The sequence below is a fragment of the Aethina tumida genome, chromosome 1, assembly GCF_024364675.1.
Source record: "Aethina tumida isolate Nest 87 chromosome 1, icAetTumi1.1, whole genome shotgun sequence".
Taxonomy (NCBI): domain Eukaryota; kingdom Metazoa; phylum Arthropoda; class Insecta; order Coleoptera; family Nitidulidae; genus Aethina; species Aethina tumida.
Genome location: NC_065435.1, coordinates 57,406,368 through 57,427,038, shown reverse-complemented (window position 1 = coordinate 57,427,038; position 20,671 = coordinate 57,406,368). Strand labels below are relative to the sequence as shown.

Below are 20,671 nucleotides of genomic sequence, written 5' to 3'. Positions count from 1 at the left end.
TTCTTAAACCGTTGTATTTTAACAAAAACACTTTGAGCTACAATGTTGTAAAGTCACTTTATTTTATATACCTGCGGTTTTGAATCTATAGACTGTGTCTAATGTAAAATGTTTATATTTTATATTTATAGAAGACTCGTGCATAAAAAGAAATACTTTAGCATGATTTAATTTACAAAATATTAATTATATTAATTGTCGGTTAAATGAATCTAAAATTCACCTGCCCAGTCTGCCGGTTTCGTGTTCGCAAGTGGTCCAAGACAATACTCGTAAATCCCCACCGAAAATATTAACGATAGTATCCGTAAGATCCATATGGCAATAACTGGCCATAAACTGGCGGGGTCCTTTAATATGCGGCTAATCCGACCTGTGGTATTCCATTTTAATTCGATTTCATTACCCCAGACCTCCTGCAAACATTGTCCGAACACAAATGGTACTAAAGCAGCCGAATATAACTGCCCTCCGGTGACCATAACCATAAAGGCGCGAATGCTTTTATTCTATTATCCCGTTTAATACCTCACTCCCCGAATATATATAAAAATATTGACATTTATATTCCGCCGAGGCTGCGGTCCGGTCCGGGGTATTATTGTAAGATGGTTCTCTTACTGCGGAAGCTCATTGTTGCAGGTCAGAAATTGATGAAATTCTGTGAATCATGAGGGGTTTTATTAAAAGATTGGTGGTGGACATGATTGTCACGTATGGATGATATCAAATAAATTTAACATTGAATCAAAATTAATGTCCGTTTCATTCCATTCTTTTATTTACACTGTGTGGTCCATTTTATATTGAAACATCTATTCATCTTAAATATTCAATATTTAATGAATGTAAGAAAATATCACTTTGTAAGTTTTCTCATTTAATAGTCTTCAGACGAAGTGACAAGTATCTTTTATCTAAGAAAACTGACATTTAGCAGATTTCAAAAGAGTGTAATAACATTTTTATTTAATCTTTTTTAACAAAACACTTTATACAGGTACTTTTTTACTTATATGGTTAACTCATATATATCTATATATATCTCATTAAACTTCAATATAAAATATGATTTTTTTTATTTCAAATTAAAACATTAAATAAATTTATCTTTAAAATGTTTTTAAAAACCAAGCCAAAAACACATAAACAACAGTATTAAATATCTCGAAATTTACCAAATGTATCACAATGTCACAAATTACTTATTTTTATTTTTTTTTCTGAGCCACACTCATGTTTTTTCTATAATTTTTAAGGAAAAACTTTAAGAATAAAAATTTTATAAATTAAAACTAATATTTTCTACACAAATGAGCGTAAATCAATCAAAATCAATTAATCAAAAATATGTTTGCGCATCCACCATAATTCCGACAACATTAATGCCTTAATGTTTTACTGAATCTAAATAGTTTCTAATAATATCCAGCCGATTTCTAATAAACTAAATGAAAAAAAAAAATGAAGGACGACTCGTGCAGAGCCATATCGACAATACTCGATTGTTTTTCAGTTAATTCAAATGGTGACTTGGCACATTTCAGTTACCAGCTTTTCTGCGGGATGCTTTTGAATTCGAAAAAATTCAACAACATTAATATTATAATTCTTGTTACATTGTTATAGTAAGTCAGCGCGTGAAGAGCTGCAAACTTTCATTATGATATTTACGATGTTGTTTAATCCAAAGGAGACCCGGTAAAAACGATTGATGTTACTAGCCCTTAGCAGATTAAATAAAAGGCCAACCCTGTTTGTGGACACGGCATACAATCTTAACGCCGACAAAAAGTCATGACTGTGGTACTTTAGAAAGTCGTATACCGTCCAAACACACATTTAAACGGTTACTTTTCGAGGCAAGCATGAACTAAATCTGCTCCAGTCACCCATAAATATCGCGCGGACAAGATAAGAGGCAGTACGTATTAGAGTACAAGCTGGTGCATGTAACTGAGAACGGAACGGTCATACGTCATTGGCATCGTGACGCAATTAATCACGGCAATTAATCAATGGGTTTTCGCTAATCAGTGTCCGAGGGCACTTAATTATGAAGCTGATCCGGGTGTTCTGGCCGTACACGCCCAGCACACGAACTAGGACCACCGTGCAAGTGTCAATCTCGACGTATATAACCGTATCTCTTCGCCCGGTTAGCACTTGCCAATGCCTCAAATGAAGCAATAATCTTCGGCCATTCACGAAATGTGCACGTCCCCAACATAAAAACCACTTAAATTAATTGACCCCTTTTGTTCCAGGTGCACCTATACTTCAGCGCGCTGCCGGAAGACAAAGTTCCTTATGTAAATTCCGTGGGAGAGCGGTACAGAGTGCGACAACTCCTGCAACAACTTCCTCCGCACGACAACGAAGTGCGGTACTGCCACGCGCTCAGCGATGAGGAACGCAAGGAGCTACGTCTTTTCTCGGCCCAGAGGAAACGGGAAGCTCTGGGTCGCGGTGCGGTCCGACAACTCCCCGGAAATATGCAATGCGAGACGGTTAGTTCATTCAGACTTGTTTATTTTTTTAAGATTGTCATTTAGATATTAATATATAGGTAACTTTATATTTAAGGAATATTAACACAAAAAATGTACAATAAATGTAATTTCTAGTCATGATTCATGTCAATAAAATTGGTAATTTCTATATGATCCAACCAAGGTCTACTGTACCTGACAGATTGAATGAATGATAGCACAAAAGTAAAATAATAAAAAACTATGCATGTAATAAAAATTATTTTCTTTCTATATAGCAGATTACATATGATATTTTTGTCAACAAGAGACATTTTTATTTTTTATAAAAATAAGAGCATAGCATAGCATCCTTCAAAATGAGTACATTTTATATTTCTTAAGAAAAATAATGTCTCTACAATAGTGGCCATTAATAACTTAATTTAATTTAGCATTGTTGTTTTATACAGTATTATAAAAACCTACTATATTCTTATTCTACAAAATGTTACATATATTCTACTGAATTTAGCTAGGCATATGTATCGCGTCAGTTGAATCTGGAACAATCTTTATTTAAAGCCGGCCCAGTCATATGTTCACTGAAATTTAAAAAGGAGGGGTGAGTCCCTGGGTGCATTATCTGAAAAGAGATTTTTAATGATTAAGTCTGTGTTATTTAATTTAACATTAACACCAAAGTTGTTGTATAATATTGACCGTGGTATGGATTCGATTATTTTCTGACCAATCTGATATGACCAATCTATATTCTTTCAAGCTTCTTGAATTGCTGTAATGATTTCATTTAAATTTGTAAAATTTTTATATCGAATTTGGTGATGTCCTATGTTTCCTACAGAGTTGATATCTGCAGATTGGTATGGTTAAGATAAAACGTCTTTAACCAATCCATCACAATTTTGAATTTGTGTTTGAAATCATTGTCATTGTTATTAAGAGCATCATTTCTTCTATATATGAAAGCTTGTTTAAAATACGGTTGTACATAAATCAGTCTAAAAGGGCCTTCACCAGAAGAATTGAAGTATCCCCATAGCATTATTGAACCGGCGCTATGCTTCTCTGCACCATCATTTTTTTATAAATTAAATTTAAATTAGACATTTTTAGTAAATATAGTTTTTCTTGTAAGTCCCCTAACCACTTTCTCACAATCCTCAAATTAATTTCATCAGGTCCCATTTTCTCCAGGTTAGTTTTATTTTCAGTTGACGATAATTTTAAATTGTTTTTTGACATTATACAATTATTTTCTCACAGAACTCTTTAGAACTCTGACAAATTTTCTTACAGGAAACAATTTACTTATTTAACCATAAAGTTTTAGTCATCGCTTCTTGTTTCTCTTCGTCTTGGTATATTATAATTAAATTATAATTTTTCTTACAGTTTTCCGTCGACCAATGACTAAATAATTATAATAAGTAAAAGACCTATAGCAAATAATCTAGTAAAAAGTTGCTATAATTTTGTCAATTGTGAAACCTAGTAAAAAATACACAATTTTTTAAGAATAAAATCAGTTGCGTAGGAAAACAAAAACAGAATATTACTGGTAATCAATTTAAGTAACACAGCTCATATTTTCATATATTTTAATAAGTTGCAATAAAATATAAAATATTTTTGTTACATTTCCTAATTAATATTAAATGTGTACTATTTCTGTGTATATAAAATAATATTCCCAAAGTGCTTTTTAAATTTTATGGCCATTTTAACACTAATATATCAAAACATACATCTAATAAAGTATTTGTTGTTACAAAACATAATGGTGTTTGTTTTATTTATATTGCATGACGTAAGACTATAAAAAGTCAATTTTTCTATAAAAACTTAATAAATCTATATAATTTTTTTGTTCCTTATTTTAATTTAAATTTTAATGTAGATTTGCAATACTACATAGTTTAAGTTGATTTTCATAAATAAATATAATTATGGAGCAACACAGCAAGAAAGTTACGTTATAGTTAAGTGTTGTCGTGTTCATAACTTTTAACTTACATCTTAAATTTTATTCTATTTGCTGAAACTGTTACATACATATTTAATGTAAAAACTTTCCTTAAAGAACTGTTGATGACTTCCGTATAAGCGCCGTTAATGCAATAAAATACTTGTTACCCTTCGCGTTCATAAATCATAAACAGCTCTAGAAGTTTTCCCCGAAAATCTCACATAAAACTTCCAGCAACCCACGCCTTTTTTTCTTTGATAAAGTTATTGACAGTTTCTCCCTTTTATTGCGAGCGTTCACCGACCGTTGAATTCTTATTATGACTTCCTTAAAAATCTGTCAGTTGAATCTGGAACAATCTTTATTTAAAGCCGGCCCAGTCATATGTTCACTGAAATTTGAAAAGGAGGGGTGAGTCCCTGGGTGCATTATCTGAAACTTAAGCGTCCCGTAAGGGTCCATAACTGAAATTGTACCCTGGGAAATATGACAGGCCCGCAGCAAAACGTTTATGACAATGAACTCTTTTTATGTTTATTGCATTTTTTTACGACGATAAATTTACAAAATGTAAGAAAAAAATATGTACATCCATTTCATTGAATATTTTCCGTCTGTTCCACAAGAGAACGCAAAAGTTTCGTGGCGGTTTCCCTACCGTTTTCAGATCCAATAAGTCAAGCTCCGGGTCGTTTATTCTTTTAATTAAGGCGAGTGGTAAAGAAATTAAGTCCGGCTATATAACCGCGGATTACTTTTTACAGAAATATGCACTCCAAACCAACTGAAAGTAATAAATTTCGGTATCCCTTGCCTCCGCCGAACCAAACTGAAACAATACCGCCTGGAATTGTATTAATTCCGCGGCCGAATAAAGAACGGAGTTAAGAGAAGATTTTCATTAAAGAAATAATTAGAAAACGAAAGTGTTCATCAAGAAAACCAACCCCAATTTAATTGTTAATTCCTGATTGCCGGGGACTCATCAAACTCTAAGCGCTCACTGATGCAGCTAATAAGAACCGGTTTCATTTGCCCGAGCCCGGATAATGTCATCATGAAAAATCCTGGAAATTTTCCCGATAAAGCTTTTGTGGTTCGTTGTGGGTTTATGATTAAAATTGAACTTTTTCTATGGGAATTACGTGAGTTTGACCTGCTTCTAAAATTATAAAAACTATTTTAACTTTTTTATTTAAAATCCTAATAAATCTTATGTATGGGTAACATAATGATTTACATATTGATATATATAGTTTTATTTTATTTATTTATTTGAAAAATAGTTAAAACTTACTACTCGTTCTAGATTCAACGACATCTTGGAAGCGTTTATTTGAAATTAAATTCCACCACACTTTAATCAGTAACCACATATATATAAATTTGACGGTTTTAGTTGTTTTAAGACAAGACTTCATCTCGTATTACTATTTTTCAATTGGATTTAGATGAGGACTTTGCGCTGGCCAATTGATAACATCGACATGATTATTTGTCTTTTCGAATTGAAGAACTTTAAATTCATACATTTACATAACTGGTAAAGTATTGTTGGTAAATTACGTCTTATACTATGTCAAGAAAAGGAATGTCCAAGCTTTTCTCTACTCTTTGTCAAAATTCTGGAGGATAATTAATATATTTTTACACAAACTTTAGTCTGGTTTGACAAAATAATAAATTTAAGATTATTGTCTATGAAACATAGCGGACATAAATATTTGATATATCTTACCACATTTAGGTTTTTGAAGATAAAATTTTATAGCCACTAAAATCGTTTTTACTTTTACTACATGGTTAAGTTATGTTAATAATATATTTAATTATAGTTCAAATATCATATTTAGTTGTATCATGGTCATATACGAATAATACTATTTTTCAAATATCTTATAGGATACAATTTTACCATTATCAAATATCTCGAAGTTTATGAAATATCTTTATATTTTAGCTAAAGATAATTTAATATATCACTTAGTATTCTCATGCATTTTTGGAAATCTTGATTTTATTCCATCATTTTAAAGGCAAATTTAATTACAGTTTTGTATTTAAAATAAAAAAGTTGAACATATTATCTGTAAATTTTAAGGATATATCTTCTTATCTTATCTTCTTATTATACGTAATGAAAAATCTGCCATGTGTTGGTTTTCATGGATATTTGAATAATTTCGAATAAATGCAGTTTGAACCAACTAAAGTTTAAAAAGAAATGACCTCTGGACCCTTGAGTCGGTTATTCTTTGGTCTGAGAATACTTGTTAATATCCAAAATTGACCAATTAATAGAAAACAGTCTTTAAAGATAATTACAAAATGTGTGAAGTTACGTAAAAAATAATTGTGAAAGAAATATGAAGAGAAGGTATGAAATAATACATTATATATTTATTAAATATTTTATAGTGTAAATTATTCATCCACAACAATTAATAACAAATTACTAATAGCCTTTCTGGCTATAATTACATTAATAAAAGACTATAAGGGACAAGCAAGCCCCTTGTAATTTTGAAAAATTGCCTATTATTATGTCAATGCATTATGGAAAAAATCGTACACTAAATGGCAAATACGCGAATAAATCAGAACTTAATTAAAAACTGTGTATCATTTTTCACGTACTTTGAGCAAGAATGTCGTCGCCTTCAGGTGATCACTTTTATTTTCTGTCATAATTATAGTGTAACTTAAATGAATAATTTAACTTCTTCGAACATATGCAGGCGTGGGCTTTTAAAATACTTGTTTTGTTCTTATCGCGGCAACTTGCATAGAAAATACTTCGCGTTATTTACGTTTTAATTGCAAAAACACATATTTTATACACGATGCAGATTCTGAATTGATAAAGCACTTCTTCAAAAACCGACTCGCTGCCTCATGATATTTTCGGTTCGTTCGGCTCGAAACAATTAAACACCAATAAACAACTCGGTCTGGAACGAGTTTAATTAACAAATCGTGCGCTTAAATTGATATCCCGCGTTAAAAACAATATGTCCGAGGCAGGGAGCCGGAGAATAGTGAAACCGTCTCCCCACACACGATAATTCATGTCGCCAATAAATCTGTCTGCTCCAAATGGTGCCTTGAACGTTACGAATCACGACCCTTCAGAGGGTGTGCGTCAAAGAAGGATATCGTTTCACCTACATTTTATATTCTCGATCGTAAATTCATAGAAATATTAGATTCTTCGACTTCATCTAAAATATATTCTCCAGTTTCTTCGGTACCTTCCACCTATATCAATGATATACATCCGCATATCGAACAAAAGAGGGAACATTCTTGATTAATATGTTTATGAACGGTCAGAATGAAATTTAATATTGTTTCCTCCCGGGACCCATTTTAGCAATTCAGCGGAATTCAGTTTAATTAGTATTTTCCTGCCCTTCGATCCTGTGAGAATACTCAACAAATTCTTTTTCGACGATGAATAGCCCGCACTTTCGCTGTTTCTTTCCCTTCATTTTTATTGCAAACAGAAAAGTAATTATAAAAATGCAAATTCTGCACTCTTTAATTTGAACGCTAATGCTCCCGTTTTTATTTTCTTAGTCTAATTATATTCTAGTGGCGCTTTTCACGAATTTTAATTAAAATTATGGCGTGTGTCTATCGGGAGCAATCAACAGGAAAACTTTAGAAATTAAACAATATTTAGATTAAAAATTTTAATTTCTGTTCCTAACATCTCCCCAGAAGGAAATGTAGACTTCCTTTTATCACATGCTGAAACTTGAAAATATCTTAGATTCTTATTAATTTAATTCTCGTGTAAAATGTAAAAATAAGACAAAAGAGTGGATATTATAAAATAAACATTAAATAAAGGATAATTAGAGGTTCTCGACTAGATCAACTTAATTCCCTTCCACGCCAAATGAAGAGAATTGTAATTACAATTTCCGTCGATGCGCCCAATAAACAAAGGCTCCATCCGAAAATTTAATCGTCAAACTTTTCATTTAATGAAACTCCGCCAGCCCGTGCGATTTCTTTAACCGCTCCTCAGTAATCCGGGGTCGAGGCTCACCGTCAAAAGGGGGATTTCTCTCTGGATTTCTTAAGTGGCTCTAAATGACAATTCGTCGGACTCCTTCAGAGTGGCGAACTTTTACGGAATTAATGAGCCAAAAATAAAACGGTCTCCCCGGGCGCATCCACTCTCATTATAACTGCTGCATTACTTCCCGAAGTGTGTCGTAAAGATTTTAATGCCGGTTGCGCCTCTTAACGAAGTATCGTCCGCTATTAGTTCGACAAACAGACAAAAATTGGCCCTAATCGTGTCTCTCCCAGTTTTGCGCAGTTAAAATAAAGTGCGCCAGATTAAAATTTTATGAGCAGTCTTAAAATTCACTACCGGATTCCATTTCGTATTGATTTTGAACGGAAACAGATTTTTCGTTCCGCAGTAATTGAGTGTATCGTCACTGTTTAGATAAGGACGTAATATGCAAATAACATTGGGTCGTTATAGTTGTACAAATTACTTTAATTAATAGCCTGTTCGAGGACCATCTGCCCTGCAATTCCTCTAACGAGACGTCTCCTGCCCTTTCATGCCCAACGCACGATGATTGAGTTGTTTTTCCACGCCGTGAATTCATCTTAACCGGTAAATTGTCTGTTGAGGTCCGCAAATAATGAGTCGGTCAAGAAGTTTGACGTAGAGTAGAAGCCTTGTTTAATAGTTTGCAATTAGGAGCGTTTATCCCTTTGTTCCGGTCCACTGAAGTTTATAGTTCATTTAGGAAGGCCCGGATTAATTCTCAGTCAAATGATGTTGGTCGAAAATAGTTTTTCGGAGTGAATGACTTCTGTAAGACAAGCAATGAATAACTTAAAACCGCATATATGCACTAGTTTATTAATAAATTTAACCAATAAATAAAAAAAGTTTACTTAATTTAATATAATACGTCTATGATTTAATTATTGATATCCAACCTTAAACCATATATTTTGGATTTCAGTGTGAAGAGACTATGTCTTCGGGAGATATATGCGTGTTCGCATCGAGAGCTGGACCGAACACTTGCTGGCACCCCGCTTGTTTCACCTGCTGCATATGCAGAGAACTGCTAGTGGACCTGATCTACTTCTACAAAGAGGGCAGACTTTACTGCGGTAGACACCACGCAGAAACAATCAAACCCCGTTGTTCAGCCTGTGATGAGGTCAGTATAAAAACCTCAAACCATAGCCGCCATATTTATACATATATTTTTTCAGATTATTCTTGCCGATGAATGTACCGAAGCAGAAGGAAGAGCCTGGCACATGAAGCACTTCGCTTGTTCCGAATGTGAAAGACAACTGGGCGGTCAAAGATACATAATGAGGGATGGCAGACCATATTGTCTTCACTGTTTCGATGCCATGTTTGCCGAATATTGCGATTCCTGTGGCGAACCAATTGGCGTTGATCAAGGACAGATGAGTCATGAAGGACAACACTGGCATGCCACTGAATCCTGTTTCTGTTGCCATACTTGTCATACGTCTTTATTAGGACGGCCATTTTTGCCAAGGAGAGGTGCAATTTACTGCTCCATTGCTTGCAGTAAAGGTAACCGTTGTTTAACCCTATCCATTGACTGGAGCTAACTATTTTTATTTTTCTAGGTGAACCCCCAACACCCAGCGACAGCTCTGGTCCCAATACACGACTTCCAAGACAATCCAGAAATCGCCCCAGGAACATTTCTCCTAACGGCAGTAGTAGCCCGCCGGGTTCTCCTCATTTAAGAAGACATCCTCCGGCAGGGTCGCCCACTATGTCATCTCCATCATCTCCACCCGCAAATCAAGGACAAGGCCAACCGTCGTTGCGAAACACTGGTACCAGATCGCCTTACAGTTCACCAAAGGCGGGACGTAAAACTTCTCAAAGGTCGCCCAAACCTAACACGTCTTTAGCAAGCACTCCGACTCCTTCCGACAATGGAGTGGGTTTCCATAATGATTCTCACATACCCGAAGATGCCACCCTTAAAATGTCATCTACACCTAGTGGCAGAGGTTTGGATAGAGTACTTCTAGAACGCAACTTGGAAAGACTTTTAACTGAAAGAACTCAACCTCATAACGCAGACTTGGAAAAACTGTTGCACGCCAGGGACAGAAGCCGAGAACCTCTACACCTCGCTGATCTCAGTCTGGACGACTGGCAGACAAAGACTTCGTGTGAAGATGCCGACAACGATAAGAGCTCCAAAAGTTCCGAAAACAAGTCCGACAATAACTCCTCGGAAAAAGACAATAACAACGCATCTATGCTCCAACCACCACACGCTTCGTCCATGCCCGAACTGGCTGCACCTGGCTCTAGTGAAAGCACTGGAAATTGCACAACGCCCGGTTCACCGAATAAACGAGGTAGAGGCCTGTTGAGCGTGCGCTTTCAAGGTGACAACGAAGCCTTTGAGGCAGATGAAGCTGATAACGCCAGTGTTGAAGCTTCGCGTAGGTTCCCAAGAAGTCGAAGTTACGCAGGTCGTTCACGCCATGTTGACACTCTCGAAAGAAAAAACAGGCCAAGGAAAACCACATCAGATTCACAAATGGCGGGATCTAGCAGACATCACGACGATGATGGTGCCAGCTATTGCTCTACATGTTCATCTAGTTCTTCAAGCGATGATCTGGATTATCAGTTGCCACCGCGGAGAGCTTACGGTGGAGTCAGAATATCCTACGTTCCTAATGATGCTTTGGCCATGGCCCGACGCAGGCAAGCAACTAATCAGAAATCTCCAAGTAAAAGGTTGCCTCTGGATGACAAAGACAAGAATTGCATCATATCTTGATTATTTATTATACGTAGACGTATCCAAGATGCCTTCCATTTTATATTATATCGCATTGCCAAAAAGTAATTGTAACGCAATATATTCAGGGTATATAGTTATTATATTATACTTTTTAATATGTAAAATGTCAAGAAATGGAAATTTTGTTTTTCGACTTTGGATGTGTTATTTATACAAAACAAGTAATGTGTATAAGTAAATTGCCTTTTATTGTAATGTAAGAAAACTATTAGGCTTGCATATTTATATTTATCTTATGTTCTATACAGTATATCATTGTGTTCTATAAAGATAGCTTTTTGTACAAACTTGTACCTTGTAAACAATTTTAATTTTTCATATATAAGTTAAAATAACATTGTAGATTGTAGGTATGTAATATATATTTATTAAGATAATATAATTACTGTTTTTAAATTTGTAAATTGTAAATAGTTTTCGTTTTTAATAAATGTAACAAAATTAAGAACCCTTGTTTATTATTTCATATTTTGAAAATGATAATAAGAAATCGAGCTACTGGGATATAGCTATAGATTAGCTTAGATTGCTGTAGGAAGACAGTGAATTTGTTCAAATATTAACACACTATAAGCGGGTCGGGTAAAAATACCCGTCTCGAGAACTGTTGATAGTTAGCTAGTCGGGTAATTTTTACCTTTTTGAATGTACTTACTTTAAAAGCGGGGTGAGATAATTTTACTCTATTGGTTTACATACGGAACTGAAAGAATTATCTCTTATTTTTTGTTATAATTCAACAACTTAGTTTGGATCATTTTGCTACCCGCCTATAGTGTGTTACGTGAAGATAAGCAGTGCTTTAATATAAGCATATTTTGCACTGTTTTCTCAAAAACTGCAGAGAACCGAAATATTTTATTTTCCCTACTAGACTGTGAGTTTAAAGTTTAAAAATGTCACCAAATGTAAAATTAATAAATTGAAATTGATTAAAATAAACATATAAAACATAATATTAACCGCCACATTTTTCCAGCCAGCACTTAGTCGGTCTCATAAACAATTTCTACCCTCCTTGCCATACCCAAAATCATTGAATGAATAAATTCTTGATCCTAGATCACCATTCTACTCTAAGAACATTAGCAAGCTCCTCCAAATTTTGAAGATGATGTTTTCATGAGTAAATTTGTGTTTGAAGACAATCCAATATGTGTTCAATTCAATTACAGTCTGATAAAAGTGGAGGCCACTGCATTCGAGTAACGTCATAATTTATAGATCTCGTGGGATGAGGTCAGGCTTTGTTGTCTACAAAAACGAAATCAGATCCGGAAACTCTCCTTTGAGGCATTAGCTCTGTAGAGTTAAACAAGTTAGTCGTTGTCGAACTGTAATATACTGATAAGATACATCAGTTTAACAATATATGAGACAATGAACAAAATAAAAAAATTGTGTTTTATAAAATATTTGTTTATTTACGGTTTTACAACTTTTTTCTTTTTCTTCTTTTTTGAAACATCTGATGACTCAATTAATTTCCTTTTTTCCTTCTTAGGTTCTTCATCAGTTACTGTGTCCATGTTATTAAACATAGCATCAAATTCTTCATCACCAACTTTCTCTTTATCAGTATCTTTATCATCAGGTTCATTCTTTACTATAGGCTTCATCAAAATTTTCGTTAAATTTTGTTTCAAATACACCTAAATCAGGAATCAGTGATTGAGTTGAATTTAAAAAGTAGGATTACTTACTTTTTCAATTAATTGTTTCGTTTCTAAGTTATGTATTCTCAAATGCCTATCCAAACTGCTAGAAACAACAATTGGCTCTATAGGGTCACACTGTATACCTGTAACTCCACCAGAGAATGACATAAATGTTTTCATAGTTTTACCAGCCTTCATATCCAAAAGCATCATGTAACCTTTGGTGGTTCCCACTAAACATTGTCTATGAGATAAGTTAAAATTATATTAATATAACATAAAATACACCACAATATATATAAATTACCTTTCTCTATGAGCAGTAGATATGCAAGTAAAGCTAGCTTTCTGTTCAAAGAATTTTACCACTGGCCTTCTTTGTGCTCTGTCATCATACATTAATACATGTCCTTCCTTTGTAGCACAAGCACTTAAATATTCACTTTCAGAGAAAAAGCAAATGCCCCTAACTGATGTCGGTATAGCCAAATTTAATTCGTCATGTCCCATCTACAAAACCAAATTGTAAGGATTAAAGTAAATCATAATTATTACAAACATATACCGATTTAGCTTTAAAGATTTGTTGTTTTGTTTCAATATTCCACAATTTAAAATCATTAAATTCCCCTCCTAAACCAACAACACCTTCCCTGTTTGAATTTTGAACGAGTGTTTCCATTGTACTTTTTTCATCTAAATTTATTGAAAAGAAATCATTTTTCTTTCCATTCCATAAATTTATGACACCATCATGTTTTCCTATAATTATTGTTTTATTTACAACGCCCAAACCACAAACTCTACCATCTCCTTCTGTATTAGATATAGTTTTTGTGTATTTATTTGTTAAGGAATTGTAAAGGCGAGTCTCTCCACTCTCATATCCACAAATTAACTCTTCATCAGCTCTGCCAAAGGACAGAGACGTTATCTCAGATGGTTCTTCTGTCTTCGCATACACGAGTTTTTCTTTGGGATCACCTTTAGTCACTAAAATATTAAAGAGATATTAATTTTATGGACATTTATTTACAGTTCTTACCTATAATAGCTCCCCGAGAAGTTCCAACGTAAAAATTATATTTATTTTCTTCTGAAATCATTTTATATTATACATCAACAGTAACTGAATATCTTTATTCAAAAAGAATCGGGATTTGTTTAACACGTTTATCAATACAACATTTAAATCTGAGGTTATGTGTGTCAAAAGCTAGGTTAGAACAACAATAAACCAACATAAAAACTTGGAACTAAATTTCTTATCTTTGAAGTTAATATTTAATGATAATGTTTATTTTTTCAAAAAAAGAAATACATGTTATTTATAAATCAATATATAATTTAGTACTGCCGATTTTTATTAAAAACTATATAAATCTAAATAAAAAGTAAAATTGTGGATAAATCGAAATACACTAAAACGAAATGTTAAAAAAAAATAAGTAATTAATCTTCAGCAAAAGCCGGTTTTAATCCTAAAGTTAACAATGCTTAATATCCGATATTCTGATACTAATTTAAGTTAATTGTGGGCTGTAATCTCAATTTATCAGTTCATGTATATGCTAATTAGAAAAACACTTGGCCCATTATTATTAATTTATAAATCAGATTGTAACAGAGTCAAAGAATACATGGTTTAGAAAGATGCGGCGACGGTTTGAGGAGGAATTCGAAGTGGATGAAAATAATTTAGATGTAGATGTGACCACTGATCATCCTAGGTACAGAAAACGTTCACACGGTTTTCCTATATATGTAAGCCTAGTAATATTGCTGGTCTTACTTGGAATGTTTGGATTAGCTAATTGGATAGACAATCATTTGCCAAAGCCTCTTACACTTGCAGATGAGGTAAGGTGAATTTGTATGTATTATTGTGATTATATAATATTTTTTTTAGGCAAGTTATCCAGACAGTTTTATATCTGAAAGAGCACAACATGATTTAAAATTATTGACAAGCCTGGGATCCAAAGTTGTTGGAAGTCATGAAAATGAAGTGCTGGCAGTTGATTTTCTAAAAAGGGAGCTCACATTTATTATCAACCAGAAACACAAGAACCAACAAATAGAAATTGATCAACAGGTTGTTACTGGAGCCTATTTTATGAGCTGGAATAATATTGGAAGGATAAATAAATATGGGAATGTTCAAAATATTGTAGTTAAATTATACTCCCACAATTCATCAGCATTATCCATCTTGGTAAACTCCCATTTTGATTCAGTTCCAACCAGCCCAGGTGCTAGTGATGATGGTATCAGTGTTGTTGCTATGCTGGAGATACTTAGAAAGATGTCTAGATCACCAGATCGTCCCTTACACAATGTTATATTCCTTTTTAATGGTGCTGAAGAAACCCCACTGCAAGCCTCACATGGATTCATTACACAACACAAATGGGCAAAAGAATGTAAAGTTTTGGTTAATTTGGAGGCATGTGGTGTTGGTGGTAGAATGATACTGTTCCAGTCTGGACCAAAGAGACCTTGGCTCCTGAAGTATGTAATTAATTTTTTATTGTTGATGGAATTAATTTGACCATTTTAAGGTATTATAAGAAAGTGCCACATCCCTTTGGTCAAGTTGCTGGTGAAGAACTGTTTCAGAGTGGTATCATACCTTCAGATACAGATTTCAGAATATTTAGAGACTTTGGTAATATGATTGGTAAGTTTTTTTATTCACCAATTTGGACAATTTTTATTATTTTTTATTTAGAATGAACCTTTAATTAAATATTATACTAAATGATTGACTATTATAGGGTTAGATATGGCGTTTTTTAAAAATGGGTACAAGTATCATACAAAATATGACACTTTTGAAGCAATTCCCCTTGGATCTTATCAACATATGGGCGATAATGCTTTGTCACTTGTAAAAGATTTGGCAAATGCTCCAGAGATGCTAAATGACAATGAAGAGATAAACGAAATTATATACTTTGATATTTTTGGATTATTCATGATAACATACACAAAAACAACAGCTGTCATTGTTAATATATTAGTTATTATTCTTTCCATGAGTATTTATGTTGTCAGTATTATAGACTTCAAACTAAGTAATTCGAATTTGTTATTAAACGAATATATTATACTAAAAAGTTATTTTTAGGTCACAAACAAGTATTATTGCTTGCCCCAATTGCATTAGGTTCAATCACTGTTAGCTGGCTTCTGTCATGGGCATTTACACTATTTCTTGGGTATATATTGGATCAACTTAATTACTCAATGAGTTGGTATTCCAATCCATGGATAATTTTTGGCTTATATGTGACACCTACTATATTTTTCTGTAGTTTAGTACCATTTACTGTTAATTTTGAGGTACGTTTTTTAAATTTATATATTATCAGATATTTCTTTATGAATATAACTAGCTTCTGAAAATTTGCGTATGGAAGAACCTTATTTATTACATAATAATGTTTAATTTTAATTCACATCCTTTTCAGAGATATTATTTATTAAATCAGTTACAAACATTATATATACCTCATTGCTGCATAGATGTTTTTTGCAAAGAAGTACGTAAAGAGTTTGTGTAACAAGTAGTTAAGCTTTCCCTTGAACTAATATAAAATTCCCATTTACACATTTTCCAAGCTATTCTTGATCAGTGTGTGCTTATGAGTTTATATACATTGACCCAAGAAATTAACGCACCACTTGTTATTTTTAAAATAAAAAAATTAGATAGTATATAGCAAATTGTTTATTAATTTTGAACTATCGTCATAAAAAGCTTTTAAAGTTTAATTGTTTTGTTAAAAGTGTTTGATGTTGGATATGCCAATTCTGGTAAATTAGTAAAGCAGAATAAACTGTTATCATTTTGTTACAACCAAATTATCATTTGCCACTGCGAATCGCCAATCTAGAAACACGAGATTAGTGTGCACAGTTTGTTTTGTTAGTGTTGGAATGACTGTAGGGTAGCTGAAAGTTTCGATGTGTCTCAATTTCCCGAATATTACGACGGTACCAGTGATGACCACACCAAAAGACCAGAACAGTCTTCTGGTGTGGTTCGTGGTGATTATACCGATATTTAACTTCGGCACAAAATCATTTTTTAAGGTTTTCAATTTTAAGACAGCCAGCGTTACACTTTGGACTTTTTGGATGTATATATCGTGTCATATGCTCTTTATACTTATTAGCCCAATTTTCTTACTAACGAATAATCGTCGATCACAAAGTTTTTATGTGGTCCAATATTATCTTGCTTCTGCTGGAATTGATGCCATGGCCTGGCCATTCCGCAAACCTGACCCTAACCCCATCGAATATATCTGGGACATGTTTGGGAGATGATTAAGGGCCATCCAAACTGTCTGTCTCAAGTACTTGGAGAAAGTAGAGCACTTTCGAGTTTTAGAATCAAGTTATTTTTGTATTCTCTTTAGGATAATTAGAAGTCAAACACATTTTTATGTAAAAATACGAATAGTTTATTAAGGTGCATAATTTCTTGGTGCGGTGTACATGTTTAACCAATAAATATACTTGTAGTTATTGTCAAAATATCGATCCATGAAATTCACAAAACTTTACTCTCTTATTCATTCTATTTATTCAAATGCATGCATGAGACATTTCTATGGGGTACATGGAGGTTGCGTTACTTTAATTTTTTTTGGCTTTTTTAAAGAAAATTAGATGCATTAATTAATTTATTTATTTTTTCAGAGTTTGGTTGTTAACGTGTCAAGCCAGCATCAAGCTCATATGACAAGAATAATGTGGACGATTGTTTTATTAGCTGGAACGTTAACCGGTATTAGATCTGTATATGCACTACTTATTCCAGTCCTATTTAATAGTGTGGCATTTGCTGTTATCCATTTAACAAGGATTCAGCATTCAGGTAATTTTGCGTGGAAACCGGTATGGTACATACGCAATGTGACACACTTAAGATGAAGATATGTAAACGAATTCCTGGAGGATGAAGGTTTGAGATCACTGAGAAAAGGATTAAATATTCGAAAAAATCACAAATTTTGACCTGAATTTCTATATTCGAAGTTAATTGAGTTGAATAACTGTTTTCAATATTTCAAAGACATCGCAAAACATAAAGAGGTACCTCAAATAATTAGCGCTTTTCATGTTAAGTCATGTCACTGTATATAAATGTTAATTGGCTAGTTTTATTTTAAAGAATTATAATTAGTTTTTCTGTTGCAGCTATAAAATGGATAATGGTCTATTTAAGTTCCTTGGTTATTCCGACATTGATTTTAATGTATCAAATCTCAATAACAATGTCTCTGTTTGTTCCTATTACTGGTCGTTTCGGCTCAAATAAAAATCCGGATATGGCGATTGGAATACTGGCGACTACATTCACAATCACCATCATATCTCCATACGTCAGTAATAATCAGTAATGGTCAATAAATTGAGTGATTACTCATAACTGTTGGTAGGTGGCCATCGCAAGTCTACTACGCGACATGAAGTATTATTGTGCAATATTAGTGGGAGTATTTTTGGCGTCGCTAATTGTAGTTTTTACCGCCTTTGGAGTACCCTACAATGGTGAAAGTTCGAATGCCACTCCTCAAAGATTCTGGATAACTGTGAGTGGTAAAGCAATTAAGTTCAAATAAGCGAATAAAACCTTATTCTCATAGCATACCGCACGTACATTCTACAATCAAGACGGAACTGTGAACAAGACTGACTCAGGTATTTTTTTCCTAAATATGGATAGAAACTCACCAAGAAGTGTTCAAAAGTACTTAAAGGATTACGAAAAAATTAGGTCCGTCAAAGATGACTGTGAACGTTATATTATTTGTGGAGTGCCTCTTTCTCACGTACGAATGATGGAAATTATGGAATATAGCAATTGGCTTCCTGCCGTCGAACCAATAATACACGAGAAAATATCATTCACTTCTTTCAAAGAAGAACTTAACAACACCACCATGAAATACTCTGTTTCAATAACAGGTATATGGGTATATATATACAATACGAAAAGAGTTTGATCCATCTCAATCCTGAAGGAAACATCATCTACGATAGAGCAATAAGTCTGCCGCTGTGGGGCAAACTTCTATTGTCTCTGTCGTACACGATGTCTCTCTCTAAATTCTGACGGGTCAAACGTTTTTCTTATTGCATATTACATAATAATACATAATTTATATCTTTTTTACAGGACCCGATCGCCTAGGAGTTTATATCGTTCCTTATGAAAATAATGAGATAATAGAAATTAAAGTAAACACTCCGAATGTATTCGACTATGAAATTAAAAAAGATATGTATTTTATTCAGCAAACATATGGTAAAAGTACTGAAGAACTTCGTATCGAATTTCATGTGAAAACGCCAGAAAATTGGAACCAACCTACTGTTGATCTCGTAGTTATTTCACATAATGTGCATGACAGGTTGATGATAAAGACACCATACTATGAAGATTTTATTAATCAGTTCCCTGATTGGGCTGATGTCACTGCCTGGTTGGGTACTTACTCTTCATACATTTTGTGAATTAATTGATGAATAAAATAAATTGTCTAACTGTATATATATATACATCTATTTTTTCTTTCAGTTTGGTGTTTAGAAATATGAACAAATATATTATTGCCTTTGCTATGTACTATTAAAAGTAAATCGATTCAAAATTATATATAAATACATAATTTTTAAATGTGTGCTATTTCTGTAATCAGTCATATTGCTCATTTATTTTGTTCCAGCTTTAATTTAAATGGAAATTATTTTGATTAAAATATAAAATATTGTGATTGCATTTAATTACAGGTGTGCATTTGCTAATAAACAGTAAATAGTAACGTGTTATTTTTCTGACCACCACTGTAAGTGAAAAAAATATAACTCATTGCCCTTATAGTATCGATGTTCTACGTTCATTATACGAATAAATTGAAAAAAAAAGATTGTTTATTTGTTGTATCTATGATGTATCCACAAACATTTCTATATTGTCAATTGAACAAGTTGTGTCAATTGAAACATGAGTCAAGTGGCTGGTAAAAAAAACTATTTTACTGCAAAAATATTCAATGAGAATAGCGATGTTGCTGAGTTCTTATTAAAAGGGACTGCTCCTATGGGAAAGCTTATGAAGAAGTACCGCGAAGTGATGGGAGAACCTAATGAAAATCTAAGCTTTTGGTACAGAGGACGACGTCTATTGGAAAACCAAACTCCTAATGACATAAAAGCAGTGTCTCCATGTAAAATAAGGGTATTGCATCATCGAGATTATTCCACAGAAGACTAATTGGTCAGTTATTTTATATAGTTCTTTTCAGAACCTTTTGAAATAGAATAGAAATTAATAAAACTATTAAATGTTTTTTTGTTATTTTATTTTCAGCTACAGGGACAGTTAAAAAGTATATAACAGTAAATCAGATATTAAAAAAACGGAATTAAATATTGCAGAGACTTTGAGCTTACAAATTTCATCATGTATTATACATGATCAAATTTACATTTCATATGTTTCATCTTACACCTAATAAAAGGATTAGCCTTAAAGACTAAATACATACAAAAGAAAAAATTAACAACTGTCCCAAATGAATAAACTGCACAGATCATGTATTATGAGGTGCAAACAATTTTAGGGGGCGGAAGCACCAGAGATAATTTCAATTAATTCTCTAGTGATGACAAGCT

General features: G+C 33.2%; 3 protein-coding genes across 8 annotated transcripts in view; 2 read left to right on the top strand and 1 right to left on the bottom strand.

Annotated features, from left to right (window-relative positions):
* Positions 1-11,634, top strand: part of LOC109609363 (protein prickle) — a 236,826-nt gene extending 225,192 nt beyond the window's left edge. For 3 of the 5 annotated variants that reach the window (XM_049963698.1, XM_020026019.2, XM_049963703.1), the window contains exons 4-7: positions 2,268-2,510; positions 9,462-9,665; positions 9,721-10,057; positions 10,114-11,634. In XM_049963698.1, coding sequence (XP_049819655.1) covers positions 2,268-2,510; positions 9,462-9,665; positions 9,721-10,057; positions 10,114-11,297 — 1,968 coding nt within the window. In that variant the 3' untranslated portion in view covers positions 11,298-11,634. The remainder of the gene's footprint in view (positions 1-2,267; positions 2,511-9,461; positions 9,666-9,720; positions 10,058-10,113) is intronic. The other 2 variants (XM_020026018.2, XM_020026020.2) reach the window with 2 other exon arrangements.
* Positions 11,635-12,730: 1,096 nt separating this feature from the next.
* Positions 12,731-14,263, bottom strand: LOC109609316 (WD repeat-containing protein 74). Its single transcript, XM_020025967.2, has 5 exons — positions 14,025-14,263; positions 13,545-13,972; positions 13,287-13,489; positions 13,025-13,223; positions 12,731-12,973 (listed from the first exon to the last, which is right to left on the bottom strand). The coding sequence occupies exons 1-5, from the start codon at positions 14,083-14,085 to the stop codon at positions 12,746-12,748; spliced, it is 1,119 nt and encodes a 372-aa protein (XP_019881526.2). The 5' UTR covers positions 14,086-14,263; the 3' UTR covers positions 12,731-12,745.
* Positions 14,264-14,414: 151 nt separating this feature from the next.
* On the top strand, positions 14,415-19,830 carry LOC109609330 (endoplasmic reticulum metallopeptidase 1-like). Of its 2 annotated transcripts, XM_049970609.1 has the most exons (11): positions 14,415-14,839; positions 14,889-15,490; positions 15,541-15,659; positions 15,757-16,056; positions 16,110-16,324; positions 16,453-16,524; positions 17,690-17,867; positions 18,191-18,375; positions 18,433-18,585; positions 18,640-18,961; positions 19,173-19,830. In XM_049970609.1, the coding sequence occupies exons 1-11, from the start codon at positions 14,633-14,635 to the stop codon at positions 19,508-19,510; spliced, it is 2,691 nt and encodes an 896-aa protein (XP_049826566.1). In that variant the 5' UTR covers positions 14,415-14,632; the 3' UTR covers positions 19,511-19,830. The 2 variants fall into 2 exon arrangements, with proteins under 2 accessions (XP_049826566.1, XP_049826567.1); XM_049970610.1 differs by lacking the exon at positions 16,453-16,524.
* The last annotated feature ends 841 nt before the right edge of the window (positions 19,831-20,671 follow it).

What these genes read in the sequence shown, in the direction of transcription:
- LOC109609330 (XM_049970609.1), top strand. Translation starts at nt 14,633, where the DNA reads ATGCGGCGACGGTTTGAGGAGGAATTCGAAGTGGATGAAAATAATTTA. An exon ending in CTCTTACACTTGCAGATGAG is followed by an intron (nt 14,840 to 14,888) that starts GTAAGGTGAATT and finishes TATTTTTTTTAG; the next exon opens with GCAAGTTATCCAGACAGTTT. An exon ending in ATACTCTGTTTCAATAACAG is followed by an intron (nt 18,962 to 19,172) that starts GTATATGGGTAT and finishes TCTTTTTTACAG; the next exon opens with GACCCGATCGCCTAGGAGTT.
- LOC109609316 (XM_020025967.2), bottom strand. Translation starts at nt 14,085, where the DNA reads ATGATTTCAGAAGAAAATAAATATAATTTTTACGTTGGAACTTCTCGG. An exon ending in TTCTCGGGGAGCTATTATAG is followed by an intron (nt 13,973 to 14,024) that starts GTAAGAACTGTA and finishes TTAATATTTTAG; the next exon opens with TGACTAAAGGTGATCCCAAA. An exon ending in CGAAACAATTAATTGAAAAA is followed by an intron (nt 12,974 to 13,024) that starts GTAAGTAATCCT and finishes TTCCTGATTTAG; the next exon opens with GTGTATTTGAAACAAAATTT.